Genomic DNA, 17,422 nt, shown 5'->3' with positions numbered 1-17,422 from the left:
CACACACACACACACACAGACATACGGACAAGATTGCAAAATTATGTTTTTCCGTATCAGTGAGGTGTAAAACGTCGAGATTTGTAAAAATCTATATATACTACGTATATACGAGAAAGTAAAAAGCACTTAATTTATTAGCTTGGCAGTTAAGCTTACTTTACAAGCTTTTATTTTGTACGCAACGTCTGTTTGGGTGTTGTTTGTGGTTTTGTGGAAAATCTTGTTACTCAATTTCGATCCACTTCTTTCAAACTTTCCATATTTGTTCCACTTAGATGACAATACAAGTCTATTTATTTTCTAATTTAATTAGATGTTTAATTAGTCATTGAAAATTCAATAAACAATTTCGTAACTGAGGGGGATATCAAAATTAAATCACTCGAACCAAGAACAAACTACAAGGCAGCAGTTGTTTGATTTTGCATTTTCTCTCCTAGGTGAGTTGCTATCCCCAGCTAACGAGCCTCATCTACCCCGGAGCTCAAGCAGTTATCGGTTCAGAAAAACGATGGCTTAACCGACCGGACCATGCCGACCTCCATCAGTTTTAATTGTCATTAGTTTATCCCTTATCCCGGAGTCCACTAATTTAAGTCAGGGAAAGGCAGCTAGGAATAGAATGGACTACGCTGAAGATTTCATTTGGCTTAGCTCCATTTTACCTGCAGTACTGGTATATATAAATTGACAACATTATTGGTTTTTTAACTAAAAACTATATTAACACTGTATATTTTTCAAAAAATACATGAATCCAACATTGTTTCGAGAATTATTTTTTTCCGATACATTGCTTATAGTTTTGTACATATTTATAGCACATCAGTGTGTGTAATATATTACTATTCTTACAGTAGTCGTTTTTCCATTACTGAAATCCTATCGTGTGAAGAGATGTCATAATCTTTCAAGCATGTATCGTCCTCCATTAGGATACTTTTTAGATACCATAGCTGCTCCTCTGCTGGTATGTTGTACAATTCGACAAGATCCTGTTTTAGGTTGCTTATACTTGTACTCACAGAGACTTCAGCTTCTCTAAATTGGACAGAGCCTTTGGGCATTTGTCTGGAGAATTTGATATTCTTGGTTTCTGATGACTTGGAGTTTAATGATTTCGAAGCTTTCCATGACACAGCTAAGCACTCTTCAGTAGAAAATAATAGTTACAATCACACAATAGATTTTGTTTAAAAATGATTTTGAAATTAGAAGCTATGCAGATAATATATATAATTAAAATTAATGAAGGTATTTAAAAAACTTGTTTTTTTTAGTATTCAGAATATAAATTCCCATTATATTAATAGAAATTAACTGCTGTATTTTTTAAAATAAATTCATTCGCATGTGATAATGACACATTTTAAAAATATTTGGCGATTTTTATTTCTAACTAGCGTACCCGACCCCCGCGCGTTGCCGCGGGGATAGAAGAACGTTTGACGAAATATATTAGGATTTCACCAACGCGTTATCAATTATAATTATATGTTCTTAGACGCGTGACCTTCTTTTCTAAAAATGAGTAATTTAAATGTAAATGATGCCTGTTCTTGGATCATAAATTTCAGGACACGGGTTTACCTATACTACCGAATGAAAACCTTGAGTGTACACTAATCACTTACCGAAATAATATGGTAGAACACACTTCGGTGACCGAGACGTACAGGGGCGCTCTCAGGGCCCCCACCCCCCGATTACACTACCGCATAGGCGCGGCGTACGACCCCCGGCTCCTTAAAAGTAATAGGCGCCATCGTACCAAATAGCATCCTGTTAATAATGATGCAGATTTCGTCATTCGCTAAAATCCCAAAAATGAACAGGCTTTTTTTCTTTAACACGTAAAAAAGTAATTGACAGGTTTTAAACATCAGTGTGACTGATGTAATATGCTAGCGTTACTAATGGTCTATTATTAGATGCTCGATCTCAATTTCTGACTGGATTGTCTAATAGTAGATGCTTATTGCATCATTCGCCAAGTGACGAAATTCTACAGTAGGCTCCTCATATTCAAAAAGTTATTTGTTCATCTTTTGCAAGGTGACGAAACTGTACAGAAGGATTTCCTCGCGTTACAAAGTTATTTTTAGAAGCCTGTTCTAGTTTTATGGCTGAATATAGTAGTACCCCTTACTCGCTATGCAGGACGCTCGATTAACGGATGCCAAGTGCCAACATAGTCGCTCTAAAACTCTAGGCTCCAAACCGTGTATTGACGAAAGTTGTACCTTATATGACGCCGCCCATAAGAAACTTTAGTTTTCTTTTTCGCAGAAATATTCTCGGGAGTATTCTCATCTGCTCCCTAAAGTTTCATGGCACTCGGATGAACCGCATCCGAGTTTTATTTTTTGTGTACCGTATATAGAGAAAAAATATCACCCCCCCCCCCCCCCCCCCCGGGGCGCCCCCCTTGCAATATTAAACAATATTTTTTTTGCAGAACCCTACCATTGAGTGATCTAATCATCTCCCCAAACTTTCATGGTACACGGATGAACGGTGTGAAACCGAAATTTTATAAACCGTATATAGAGAAAAATCGCAGCCGCCCGTGGCGCCGCCCTTGCGAAATTAAAAAAAGGATTTTTTTTACGGAACCGTTCCCTGAATCGTTCTAATCAACTCCCCCAAAGTCTCATGGCTAACGGATAACGGTGTCACACCAAAATCGACTTTTATTTTTATATACCTTATATAGAGAAAAATCGCACCCTCCCGTGGCGCCGCCCTTGCGAAATTAAAAATGATTTTTTTTACAGAACCCTTCCATAGAGTTTTATAATGAACTCCCCAAAGTTTCATGCCTATCGGATGAACGGTTTCACTGCGATTCACTTTTATTATTTTTATATACCGTAAATAGAGAAAAATCGGACCCTCCCGTGGCGCCGCCCTTGCGAAATTAAAAATTATTTTTTACAGAACCCTTCCCTAGAGTAATATAATGAACTCCCCAAAGTCTCATGGCTATTGGATGAACGATGCCAAACCAAAATCGACTTTTAGTTTTATATACCGTAAATAGAAAAAAAAACAAATCGCGCCTTATCGGGGCGCCACCCCTGCGAATTTAAAAAAAAATTTCTTCTCAGAAACCTCCCCATGAATATTTTCAACAACTTCCTAAAGTTTCATGGCGATCGTGTGAACAGTGTCACTGCAATTCACTTTTATTATTTTTATATACGGTATATAGAGAAAAACAAATCGCGCCCTACCTGGGTGCCATCCCTGCGAATTTGAATTTTTTTTTTCGCAGAAAACCTCCCCAGGAATATTCTCAACAACTTCCCAAAGTTTCATGGCGATGTAATCAGAGGTGTAGTAATGTATAAAGGACACACACACACACACACAGACACACATACATTGCTTTTTATATATATAGATGATCAAAGCTGTTATCATTGGTGAACAAAATTTACATAAATGACTGAAAACTTACCAGTGGGTTTAAAATAATCCTTATGCTGTAAAAAGTTGAGTATATATATATATATATATATATATATATATATATATATATATATATATATATATATATATATGTATAGATGTATAGATATATAAATTATTTAGTTATTTAAACGGCATAAACCTTATTTAATATTTATTCTCCCCGCTCTTACTATCTAGAATACTGTGGCTTGTTGCTGTCAATTCCGTTTAGAGGAATATTAATGTTTCTTCAATAGTACTATTCAACGTTTAACCAAAGTTAAACTATAATAAATTATCAAAATAGGCCTAATGTTACGTGAGACAATAACTATAAATTATTATAAAAAATCAGTTCATAGACTAGAAAAATATAGTAGGCCTAAATATTGATATCAGCAACCTTTCCGCAACATTGCCAGTAACGTAAACAGTTAGAGGTTATACAAATACTCTCTCTCTCTCTCTCTCTCTCTCTCTATATATATATATATATATATATATATATATATATATGTATATATATATATATATATATATATATATATATATATATATATATATATATATATATATATATATATATATATATATATATATATTGTCAGAGTGGGCTAATTTACCGCGGGATGATTGAATTGGTTTATTGTCCTAGACCCCTGTTATTGCTATAATTTGATGAAACGAACTTGAGTTCTCTTAAAATATAAGTTGATAACATTTCATGTTGTCAGAGGCGAAGCGAGGGGGGGGGGGCGGGTGTGCGGACCGCATCGGGTGACACCATTTGGGGGGGGGGTGACACCAAGGCAAAAAATAGTGAAATATATAGAGAAACATTTGAGACGGGGTGCAAATCGAAAGTTCGAGGGGTGGGGGTGCAAATCGAAAGTTTGAGGGGGGGTGGGGTGCAAATCGAAAATTGAAAGTTTATCCCCGGGAAGAGTCGCTGCGCCTCTGGGGGGGGGTTGGAGTGTGACACCATTAAGTGCCGCACCGGGTGACACCCGACCTCGCTACGCCACTGCATTTTGTTAAAAGAAAAATAATATGTTAAATGTTTATTGCATTTTGCTGCTGTGCTTCTATGACCACATCATCTTTTCATCAAAGTCTTTGTTACTTTATTTAAAAAATCAACACAACAAATTATGCATGTTGAGAAACTAATTGATTAAGATCAACTATTTAATACACCATACATTTTAAAAAATATTTTAAAATTTAAAATGTATCAACTTAACAAAACTGTTTATTCTAATCGTTGCTTAAATGTCATTTTAGAAATTAACTGACATTTTTGTAATCTATATATAAGTGGAAAATAATTACAGTGCTTTATTCGTAGATCACGATAGCCTGCTTAGGTATAAATGCTTAAGATCCATTATTGCAAAGATTATTGCATTTATTTTACATGCTAAACATCATGTTTACACAAACAACGGTGTAAAAAGTATTCTCGAATAAACAATTCAAAACAGGATAGTTTAAAAAGCAATAGGAATACAAATATTTAGTATATATTGCACCCTTTATTTTTAATCCTCTATACATTATTTTAATGAATATATATTAAAATATGCGTTTAGAAATGTTAATGCATTCTTTTTAATCGATAGATACTTCTGGAGCGATCGATATTCTTCGTTCACCTATCCAGTGGAAAATATTTTAAATATAAATAATACCAATAGAGCCATTATCGTTAATTCCACACAGAGGCAAGGTAACGATATACCAATTTCTGTTTCACAATTTTTTTTACTATAGAAAACTTCGCGTTTTCGTCTTTATAATTTATTTAATCAAGATAATAATAAAAGCATATTATGAAATAAATTAATTAATAATTTATGAGATTAAAACATTTATTTTTATTTTATTTTTATTTGCTTAATCTACCTGTAATGTTCTTTAACAAACGATATTTTTTTTAATCGTATCAGTTATTAAATTATAAAGTTTAATTTAAAGCAAACAATACATTGTCTTTAAATATACATGCTGATGCCAAGTAATTTTCTATTTAAAATAATGTTGATCAACGAACTGGTAAAGAGGTATGTATTTTTAGAATTTAACAATATAATTAAACTATTAAAACAAAATGATTACTAATATAGGAAATACATTTTCAAATCCTTTTATGCTATCATGTTCTCTCAATAAATGTGATAATGAATGTGTATTGTCACCCAAAATGGTATTTTAATTATTTCAAATGTCTGACCTCGTTTTATAAATCTATGAATACATTAAATATTACAAGTAGTTTTAAGTATTTGTGTCAACTGTGTTTATTAACACGAGCTAAAAACTAAACATACGTTTGCACATTAGACCCACTCGTCTTCATTATTTATCATCTCTACCATCTCAACTCCTGACATTGAATTTTCAGTAAAATAAAATATTCCCTCATAAGAATGTTCTTAATTCGATTCTATTGCTGCTCTGGGATCTGGATTATTAGCCAAGTCGTAGTTTTCAATAACATCAATATATGCGTTACTTCGCAAGTCTTCTGTTTGAAATGTTTCTACCAATTGATTCAGATTTACATTTTCAGACTGTGTTTGAATAGAATCATCTATTATTTCTAGATATATGTTAATGTCAGTATCCTCGCCCGGAGATACATCATTGTCGTCCTTTGTTCTTATAAAACACTCACCTTTACCTGATAACACAGAATTATATGTATATAAATAAATAAATAAATATATATACATATTATATATATATATATATATATATATATATATATATATATATATATATATATATATATAATTATTTGTAGATACGGGACGGTTCGGTCGAATGATAGAGCTTTATAATACTAGTCCATAGTATCGAGTTCGGATCTCGGTACTGAATCGGCACTGTAGGATGTATCTGATATATGGGTACCTGATGCACGTTGGAAAAAGTAAAGTTGGCTTGGTATAATGCTGACGAGGTCAATAAACATTTTAGCTGTGTTTAATCTGCCCTATTGGTAGGCCTGTACGGAGAGCTTTTAATGAAATTATATAGATGTAGGATCTTATACATAATCAGTAGTGTATGTAGATCTATAATTTTTTTTTAAAGAATGCTTATCACTAGTAAAAAAATATATTTATAATCTTGAAAGTCGATGTAATACCTGAATGTTTCATCACAACAAGTGCTGTAATAAAAACACATATGAAGAAACCTCCAAAAGCCATTATGTATGTGTTACGGTAAAAATCGTCATTTGTAGATGCTATTTAAAAACACATTGGAGTTATATTACAGAAAAAACTTTTTCAGAAAAACCTAGGCTGGCTACATTAACTGTGCAAACGGACGTATATATATAAATATATATATATATATATATATATATATATATATATATATATATATATATATATATAAGCTTGCATTAGCTTTAGTAGAAACGATATCAAATAATCATATGATTATTTGATATCGTTTCTACTAAAGCTAATGAAAGCTTATTAAAATTGTGTTGTGTTATTGTTAAAGTTAAGTGGGTAGGCTCCGGTAAAAAAACAACTTTTTTAATACTCGTTAGAAAACAGTTATTTCTTTACAGCTTTATTAAGATACATCCGCTCTAGTTTTAATGCCCCATAATTCCCCAGAATTAAGTTTTTGAACGGACACAAAGTTAAAAAATTCATAATAAATTATTTTGAAAATATGAACTTAAAATATTTAGCTGAGTCTCTTAGAATATGGAATGAATTCATTGTTTATTGTGTTTAATATATAATGTCTATGGATGGTGGAAAACCTACGAAGGGGTTAATTTTTCAAGATGGCCGCTGTTGTCATAGTTACCAAGATTTTTCCACCAATTTTTTTTAGTGGAAATGCATATGCGGATGTATCTTAATAAAGCTGTAAAGCAGGGGTCTCCAAACTTTTCAGCCCGAGGGCCGCATTAGCTATCAAATATAAGTTCGGGGGCCAGAGTTTCTTTTTAGGTATATCATTGGGGTGGCATTTTTCCAAAGCCACCTACAACGAACATTTTTTTCCGTGGACAAAAATATCTCCGAGGGCCGGATGAGAGGACCTCGCGGGCCGCATCCGGCCCGCGGGCCGTAGTTTGTAGACCCCTGCTGTAAAGGAATAATTGTTTTCTAACGAGAATTAAAAAAGTTTTTTTTTTACCGGAGCCTGCCCCCTTAAAGTTGCATCAGTTAAAACAAAAATTGAAATAAAACAGATTTTAAACGGTACATACATGTTACATTCGGCGCATTGGAATCTGAGAAATTAAAAATGTGCAGTTAAACAAAATTTGAAAATACCCTCACGGCGCATTTTATAAATGTGTCGTAATGTTATAATAATATGTGTATTTAATATTTAAGACTTTCTTCCTCATACAAGTGTTATTAGCAAATATACTTTAGTAACATATTTTTTACAATTAAATAATGGTAGAATTTTTTAGATAAGTTAATATTTATTTATACAGTGACAAGTATTATACGTGATTGTTTTGTGTTTAATATTTTATTAGAAATTCGTTCAGTACTGGTTTTATGACAATCTAATATATATCGATGGTCTCGGTCGCAAACCGTCTTTCTCAAAAAAATCCGATTTTCTTTTTTTTACATAAATCAAAAGCCGATATGATTCCCCATTATGTCTGAAGGTATTATAAAAATATGTAGAATGATTATCAAGATATAATCATTTGAACAAACTGCCTATTATTTTAAATCTCTGCGCAAAACGAATATCGCTAAAGTTGTCAGTAGACTTTTGATCGGAAACGCAGTCGCACGCCGCAATCACACAATTTTACAGCACAGCAGTCACAGTACTTATAGGTAAGGATATTTGATTAATTATGTTCAGCCATTCTATTACATTTTATCATTTTAAAGAATAATAAACAAATAGTATTTGTTTAATTTAGCCTATTTCCAGATTTTCAATAACCAAACTAATTTGTTTACAATTTTTAGGCTAAACAATGCTTTGAAACTAGATCTTCATTCTAGAATCTAAATATCAATCAAAACAATATTATTCGAATTATATTTCCACAAGATTGTGCAATGAAATTTTATTATTCTTAATTCACTACTAGCTTTAGAATGAGGGTTTTTATCTATGTGTTAAGAATTTTATTTATGGTAGGTTACAAAATGTTTGGCGTTCATGTACATGGTTAGTTGTCTTTAGTAAATTGTTTTATGATTAATTTTTCAACAGACAAGCCTCTCTCAACACACCATATTATCTCAACAGATCAACCTCTTTCAATAGACCAGCCTCTCTCAACAGACCAGCCTCTCACAACAGATCAGCCTCTCTCAACAGACACGCCTTTCTCGACATCCAGCCTCTCTCAACATAACAGCCTCACTCAACAGACCTGTCTTACAATACAAGACATAAGCATCTCGCAACAGACAACCTCTCTCAAAACACCAGTCCTATCACACAACAGACCTGCTTTTCTCATAAGACCAGCCTTTCACAACAGACAAGTCTTAACATAACAAAAGACCAAACTCTTTTAAATGACTAAATCTTACCATACAGGACACCAGAATATCTAAAAAAAAAACTAGTCTAACCCGTCAAGACCACAGCAACTCTCAACAGACCAGCCTCTCTCAACAGACCATTCTTACCATACAAGAGACCAGTCTCTCTCAGCAGACCAGTCGTAGGCTACTATACAAAATACCAAACTCTCTCAACTGACCAATCCTACCCTCCAAGACACCAGCCTCTCAACAGACCATTCTTACCATACAAGAGACCAGCCTCTCTAAAAAGATTAGTCTTATACAATAGACAAGCCTCTCTTAACACACCAGTCTTACCATACAAGACGCCAACCTTTCTCAACAAACCAGTCGTATCAAACAATAGGCCAGCCTCACATAACAGATAATAGACACCAGCCTCTCTCAAAAAGACCAGAATTACCACACAAGATACAAGCCGCTCTCATAAGAACAGTCAGACCTGTCAAGAATTCAAAGCGACAGGTATTCGTGCACTGCAGTACAACCGTGATGCTATTATCTACTTCAAAGTGAATTAGCAGATAGTTGGCAACTGCTAAGCTAGGGTCGTAAGATTATGTCATCGGTAGCCCCTGTCAAGTTGTACAAGAGCAGAAAAAAAGATAAAAGCTTTCCTATTTGAGCACCTAAAAGCAAGTCATAAATATACATTTTTATGATGATTTTCCTGATTTTAAAAATATGTTGCCATTTTAATGTTTCTTCATGCGACGTTTAGTTAAAGATTAAATTAAAAAAATAAACACATTTTTTGTTAAATTTTGTAAAATAAGAAAACATTAAGTCATTATTAATATGATTAATGTGTTACGTCTCATCTATATATCTATATCAGGGGTCTCCAAACTACGGCCCGCGGGCCAGATGTGGCCCGCGAGGTCCTCTCATCCGGCCCTCGCCGATCTTTTTGTCCACGGAATAAATGTTTGTTAGAGGTGGCTGAGAAACTATGCCCAGAAAATTCAAAACAATTTGAAAATGTAGCGTTGGGTCCAAATACCATTTCCCGCCGAGTTGCAGACATTGGTGAAAACATCGTGACTCAAATAGCGAAAATGCAAGCAAGTTTGGCAATTTTTTAATTGTAATGGATCAGTTGCTGGACAGCTGTTCCACATCTCAACTGCTCATGTTCCTTAGAGGTGTGGATGAAGACATAAACATAACACAAGAGCTGGCTTCCCTACATAGAATGTATGGCACTGTTACAGGAGAGAAAATAAAATAGTTCAAAGAAATGTTTAAAGATAGAAATACAGAATCGCAAGATTTACCATATTTCACAGCAGTAAGATGGCAGAGTATTTAAGTTAAGAAAGGAAATAAGTGACTTCCTTGAAAGTAAAGGCAAGCCACAAGCTGATGCACTTACTGCCTGATGAAGAGTGGGTATAGAAATGGGCCTCTGCTGCAAACATAACAAGTCATTTAAATTTTCTGAACCTAAAACTACAAGAGAGGGAAATTTAGTTTCTGATCTATACACCTAAAGGCTTTCAGATCCAAACTTGTCATGTTTTTGAAACAAGTACACGCCAACAACTTACGCACTCTCAGCAGTGAAAGGTCTTTAGGCTGAAGCAACCACTGAGTTCCCCACATCATTTGCATACGAGATTATCAAAGACTTCAAGCTGCAGTTTCAGTAGCGGTGTTTGACTTGGATTCAAAGGCAGAAAAAAGTGAGACTGTTTCAGAACCCATTTGAAGCAAATGTGGCCAGTTGCAAAGGTAAACTGCAGCTGGAGGTCATTAGAGACACGTTCAAAGAAGGGCGGGTGGGTTTTTATAAGTTCTTGCAAAAGGAAGATTTTCCTAATATTAAAACTTTTGCATCAAAGTACCTTTCAAATTTTGTAACAAGGTACCTGTGTGAAAAAATATTTTCAAGATTGAAATACGTGAAGAACAATTTGAGAGCAAACTTGGACCTCGAGTGTGATTTTGGCCACCGACAGTGTTTCTTTCAGAATTTTTTCTCCGGGGAGGGGGGGGGGGGCACTTGAAATTTGTGTATATTTCTATATAAATTATATTTTGTTAAGGGGGGGGGGGCGATACACGTTCTTCGAGGGGGGGGGGGGGTGGGTGGCGCTGCCACCCCGAAGAGATGTCTTGAAGAAACTCTGGCCCCCGAACGGATATTTGATAGTTAATGCGGCCCTCGGGCTGAAAAGTTTGGAGACCCCTGATTTAGATTATAGTTTTTGGCTCATATTTAAATTATTTGAGTTAATTCTACTTATTCTACTTAATTTTAGTAGAGATGTTTTATTATGGCTTTATCGCTTTCGACTGTTTACTCATTATGACTGTATTTAGCACTAGACTTGTTAACTGTGAAGGTTATGCTTTATTTATTACATCTTTCTATTCACACCAGTTATTTTACTAAATCTGGTGGGTGCTGGGTTTGTAGAATGATAATAGCAAAAATATAAACCTTATTGTCAGATATATTATGAACTAGCTTATCCGACCACGCGTTGCCGCGGGAATAGAAAAAAGTCCGACGAATATATAAGGGTTTCATCCATGCGTTACCAATCCTATTATCTTAAACTCGTGACCTTGTTTCCTAAAAGTGAGTTATTTAAATGTAAACAATGCCTGCGTTTGGATGATAAATATCGGGGCATAGGTTTACCTACAATACCGTTTGAAAATCGTGAATGTACATTAATAACTCACCGAAATAATGTGGTAGAACACACTTCGGTGACCGCCCATGTGTCAGGGACGTAGAGGGGCGCTCTCATGAACCCCCTTATATAGAGAAAATCGCACCATCCCGTGGCGCCGCCCTTGCGAAATTAATTTTTTTTTTTACAGAACACTTGCCCAGAGTGTCCTTATCAACTCCACCAAAGTCTCATGGCTATTAGATGAACGGTATCAAACCAAAATCGACTTTTATTTTTATACACCGTACATATAGAAAAATCGCACCCTCCCGTGGCGCCGCCCTTGGGAAATTAAAAAAAATATTTTTTTACAGAATCCTTCCCTAGAGTGTTATAACGAACTCCCCAAAGTCTCATGGCTATCGAATGAACAGTGTCACACAAAAGTCGACTTTTTAATATACTGTACATAGAGAAAAATCGCACCCTCCCGTGGCGCCGCCCTTGCAAAATTAAAACTGATTTTTTTTTTTACAGAACCCTTCCTTGAATTGCTTTAATCGACTCCTTAAAGTTTGACGGCGATTGGATGAACAGTGTGAATCTGCAATCGACTCTTATTTTTTATATACCGTATATAGAGAAAAAACAAATCGCGCCCTGCCGGGGCGCCACCTCTGCGAATTTGATTTTTTTTTCCAGCAGAAACCTTCCCAGGAATATTCTTAACAACTTCCCAAAGTTCAACGGCGATGTGATAAGAGGTGTGGTAATGCATAAAAGACACACAGACACACAGACACACAGACACACATACATTGCTTTTTATATATATAGATCAGGGGTCTCCAAACTTTTCAGTCCGAGGGCCACATTAACTATCAAATTTCCGTTCGGGGGCCAGTTTCTTCCAGACATGTCTTTGATTTTTCTGGGCAAAGTTCCTCAGCTATCACCAACAAACGATTTTTACTTGGACAAAAAGATCGCCGCGGGCCGGATGAGAGGACTTCGTGGGCCGCATCCGGCCCGCGGGCCGTAGTTTGGAGACCCCTGAACTAGGGGATGGGCAAATAACTACTGAAGTCATTATGTACAACGTGAATCTCCATTTCAACAGCTCGATAACTTGGGAACGAAAATGGGAACTGTATGCCTATTTTCAGAACGAATCGTTCCATCATATATACACTTGTGATGTTATAATATACAGTAAGTGATTTGGATTGCAGTCAAAATGTTAAGTATTAATAAATTAAAATAGCTAAGCATTTAAGTTTTTTCCCTGCTGACGTGAGTGTGTGATCGCTCAAGATTGTGTATGCGTGTCCGTGTGTGCGTGAGAGTACCAGATCAGTTTATCTTAATCTAGCTTATTAAGAAAGCTATTACCCTTTTTTTAGCCTACCAAAGGTTGGCATGCGCTTTTTCCCAGCAACATGTATTTATTTAAAAAATGCTGTTATTGATTTAACCGTCTTGATTGTGTGAGTACGTAAAAAAAAGTAAAGTTCCCTTTCAAACCTGACGGTCTATAGGGCAAGTGAATTAGAGTTCACTTAATTCTGTGACCTCGGCATATGAAGAGATAGTGTGGTCAGCACTATGCCCAGCCGCCTTTACATTCCCTAACGTGAGTTAGGTACCCATCAGAGTTGGGTGGGCTCAGAGACGGTCTATTGACTTGAACCCGGATTTCAACTCGAGACTTAAGGGTTAGCAGTCCAGCTCTCTACAGCTTGACCACTCTGTCCATTTAGTTAACATTAAATTACATAAAAGCATGTTGTTAAGTACATTTCTTATATCAGCTACAGATGTGTTTAACAACTGTGATCATGTAGCATCACCAGAAGAACTGCAGATTACATGTATTGTCCAGAAAACGTTTTCTAAATTGCCCTGTGAATTTAACGTAACTTTAAACAACGTTAGTCAATGTTATTTATAATTACATAGTTAAACAATAATCCATTTTTTAAGAAACATTTATATAATAACCTCCAGATAGGCGTGTTGCATTCGAGGACTTCGATATATATATATATACACACACATATATATATATATATATATATATATATATATATATATATATATATATATATATATATATATATATATAGTTATGCCAAGACATACAAGATTTTCGAGATACAAGTAGTTTAAGCTGCGAGCAAAATTTTGAGATACGAGTCACCGGATCCCACGAGTTTTACAGTTCATGGCAAATAATACCCGAAATACATGGAACTCATCGTGCGTTGCTGCTATTTAACGAATTAGTCTAAGTCTAACTAGTTTCCACACAATTTAAATGTAAGGAAGGAAAGAGGCATTTTAATGGGTGATGTTTTAAACGGCCTTCGCATGTAAATAAGCAAAGCGTGCGTAAAATGCAGTAAAGAGTAAAGAGTGTCATGAAAATAAAGCAAAAGTAATAATAAATCATCAAGTTGAATTTGAAGTGCACTTATGTTCAATGAATTTCAATTAGGTTCCATAAAGTTTAAAGATAAATTGTAGCATTTATATTGTAACGAGTAAGATTGGAATTTATGTTGGACTAAGTATTAATACAGAACAAAACACAAGTAAATTATAATAAATAAAACACATTTAGAGTATGTTAAATTGAAATTAGATTATGTTACAGCTACTATAAATTTGCACGGGAGTTAGTTTAAGGGACAGTCCATTGTTAGTGTAGGTGCAGGTGAAGGTGTAAGTGTAAGTGTAAGTGTAGGTGTAGGTGTAGGTGTAGGTGTAGGTGTAGGTGTAGGTGTAGGTGTAGGTGTAGGTGTAGGTGTAGGTGTAGGTGTAGGTGTAGGTGTAGGTGTAAGTGTAGGTGTAGGTGTAGGTGTAGGTGTAGGTGTAGGTGTAGGTGTAGGTGTAGGTGCAGGTGTAGGTGTAGGTGTAGGTGTAGGTGTAGGTGTAGGTGTAGGTGTAGGTGTAGGTGTAGGTGTAGGTGTAGGTGTAGGTGTAGGTGTAGGTGTAGGTGTAGGTGTAGGTGTAGGTGTAGGTGTAGGTATAGGTGTAGGTGTAGGTGTAGGTGTAGGTGTAGGTGTAGGTGTAGGTGTAGGTGTAGGTGTAGGTGTAGGTGTAAGTGTAGGTGTAGGTGTAGGTGTAGGTGTAGGTGCAGGTGCAGGTGTAGGTGTAGGTGTAGGTGTAGGTGTAGGTGTAGGTGTAGGTGTAGGTGTAGGTGTAGGTGTAGGTGTAGGTGTAGGTGTAGGTGTAGTTGTAGTTGTAGGTGTAGGTGTAGGTGTAGGTGTAGGTGTAGGTGTAGGTGTGGGTGTAGGTGTAGGTGTAGGTGTAGGTGTAGGTGTAGGTGAACTTGAACTTGAACTTGAACTTGAACTTGAACTTGAACTTGAACTTGAACTTGAACTTGAACTTGAACTTGAACTTGAACTTGAACTTGAACTTGAACTTGAACTTGAACTTGAACTTGAACTTGAACTTGAACTTGAACTTGAACTTGAACTTGAACTTGAACTTGAAATTGGCCTGGAACTTGAACTTGAACTTGCAATTAAACTTGGAATTGAAATGGAACTTGACCTTGAACTTGACCTTAAACTTGAACCTAAACACATACCTGAAAAGGAAACTGAAACTGAACCTGAACCTGAAACCTAAACCCTAAACCTAAACCTAAACCTAAACCTAAACCTAAACCTAAACCTAAACCTAAACCTAAACCTAAACCTAAACCTAAACCTAAACCTAAACCTAAACCTAAACCTAAACCTAAACATAAACCTAAACCTAAACCTAAACCTAAACCTAAACCTAAACCTAAACCTAAACCTAAATCTAAACCTAAACCTAAACCTAAACCTAAACCTAAACCCAAACCTAAACCCAAACCCAAACCTAAACCTAAACCTAAACCTAAACTTAAACCTAAACCTAAACCTAAACCTAAACCTAAACCTAAACCTAAACCTAAACCTAAACCTAAACCTAAACCTAAACCTAAACCTAAACCTAAACCTAAACCTAAACCTAAACCTAAACCTAAACCTAAACATAAACATAAACATAAACATAAACATAAACATAAACATAAACATAAACATAAACATAAACATAAACATAAACATAAACATAAACATAAACATAAACATAAACATAAACATAAACATAAACATAAACATAAACATAAACATAAACATAAACATAAACATAAACATAAACATAAACATAAACATAAACATAAACATAAACATAAACATAAACATAAACATAAACATAAACATAAACATAAACATAAACATAAACATAAACATAAACATAAACATAAACATAAACATAAACATAAACATAAACATAAACATAAACATAAACATAAACATAAACATAAACATAAACATAAACATAAACATAAACATAAACATAAACATAAACATAAACATAAACATAAACATAAACATAAACATAAACATAAACATAAACATAAACATAAACATAAACATAAACATAAACATAAACATAAACATAAACATAAACATAAACATAAACATAAACATAAACATAAACATAAACATAAACATAAACATAAACATAAACATAAACATAAACATAAACATAAACATAAACATAAACATAAACATAAACATAAACATAAACATAAACATAAACATAAACATAAACATAAACATAAACATAAACATAAACATAAACATAAACATAAACATAAACATAAACATAAACATAAACATAAACATAAACATAAACATAAACCTAAACCTAAACCCAAACCCAAACCCAAACCTAAACCTAAACCTAAACCTAAACCTAAACCTAAACCTAAACCAAAAACCTAAACCTAAACCTGAACCTGAACCTGAACCTGAACCTGAACCTGAACCTGAACCTGAACCTGAACCTGAACCTGAACCTGAACCTGAACCTGAACCTGAACCTGAACCTGAACCTGAACCTGAACCTGAACCTGAACCTGAACCTGAACCTGAACCTGAACCTGAACCTGAACCTGAACCTGAACCTGAACCTGAACCTGAACCTCAACCTGAACCTGAACCTGAACCTGAACCTGAACCTAAATATGAACTTGAACTTGAACTTGAACATCAGGATGAACATAAAGATGAAGATGAGGATGAGGAGAAGGATGAGGACGAAGACGAAGACGAAGACGAAGACGAAGACGAAGACGAAGACGAAGACGAAGACGAAGACGAAGACGAAGACGAAGACGAAGACGAAGACGAAGACGAAGACGAAGACGAAGACGAAGACGAAGACGAAGACGAAGACGAAGACGAAGACGAAGGTGAAGGTGAAGGTGAAGGTGAAGGTGAAGGTAAAGGTGAAGGTGAAGGTGAAGGTGAAGGTGAAGGTGAGGTGAAGGTGAGTTGAAGGTGAGGTGATGGTGAGCTGAAGGTGAGGTGAGGTGAGGTGAGGTGAAGGTGAAGGTGAAGGTGAAGACGAAGACGAAGGTGAAGGTGAAGGTGAAGATGAATGCGAAGGTGATAGTGCAGGTGGAGGTGGAGGTGGAGTTGGAGGTGGTGGTGGAGCTGGAGGTGAAGGTGGAAGTGGAGATGGAGATTGAGATGGAGATGGATATGGATGTGAAGGTTGAGATGAAGATGAAGAGATAGATGAAGATGAAGATGAAGATGAAGATGAAGATGAAGATGAAGATGAAGATGAAGATGAAGATGAAGATGAAGATGAAGATGAAGATGAAGATGAAGATGAAGATGAAGATGAAGATGAAGATGAAGATGAAGATGAAGATGAAGATGAAGA

The 17,422-nt window shown here is 35.2% G+C and overlaps 1 protein-coding gene across 1 annotated transcript; it reads left to right on the top strand.

Annotated features, from left to right (window-relative positions):
• Positions 1-919: 919 nt before the first annotated feature.
• LOC131939937 (prostatic spermine-binding protein-like) lies at positions 920-17,222 on the top strand. The gene is made up of 3 exons (XM_059298467.1): positions 920-973; positions 16,745-16,961; positions 17,080-17,222. Exons 1-3 carry the CDS (start codon positions 920-922, stop codon positions 17,220-17,222), a joined length of 414 nt encoding a protein of 137 aa, XP_059154450.1.
• The last annotated feature ends 200 nt before the right edge of the window (positions 17,223-17,422 follow it).

Source organism: Physella acuta, unplaced genomic scaffold (genome assembly GCF_028476545.2).
Source record: "Physella acuta isolate Inbredline_101_S28 unplaced genomic scaffold, ASM2847654v3 ptg000303l, whole genome shotgun sequence".
NCBI classification, from domain to species: domain Eukaryota; kingdom Metazoa; phylum Mollusca; class Gastropoda; family Physidae; genus Physella; species Physella acuta.
Note: the sequence above shows the minus strand (reverse complement) of the source record. Positions and strands in the feature narration are given on the sequence as shown.

Coding starts and splice junctions, on each gene's coding strand:
- LOC131939937 (XM_059298467.1), top strand. CDS start 920: ATGTATCGTCCTCCATTAGGATACTTTTTAGATACCATAGCTGCTCCT. Junction 974..16,744: donor CCATAGCTGCTCCTCTGCTG/GTATGTTGTACA, acceptor CTTGAACATCAG/GATGAACATAAAGATGAAGA. Junction 16,962..17,079: donor AGGTGAAGGTGAAGGTGAAG/GTGAAGGTGAAG, acceptor GGTGAGGTGAAG/GTGAAGGTGAAGGTGAAGAC.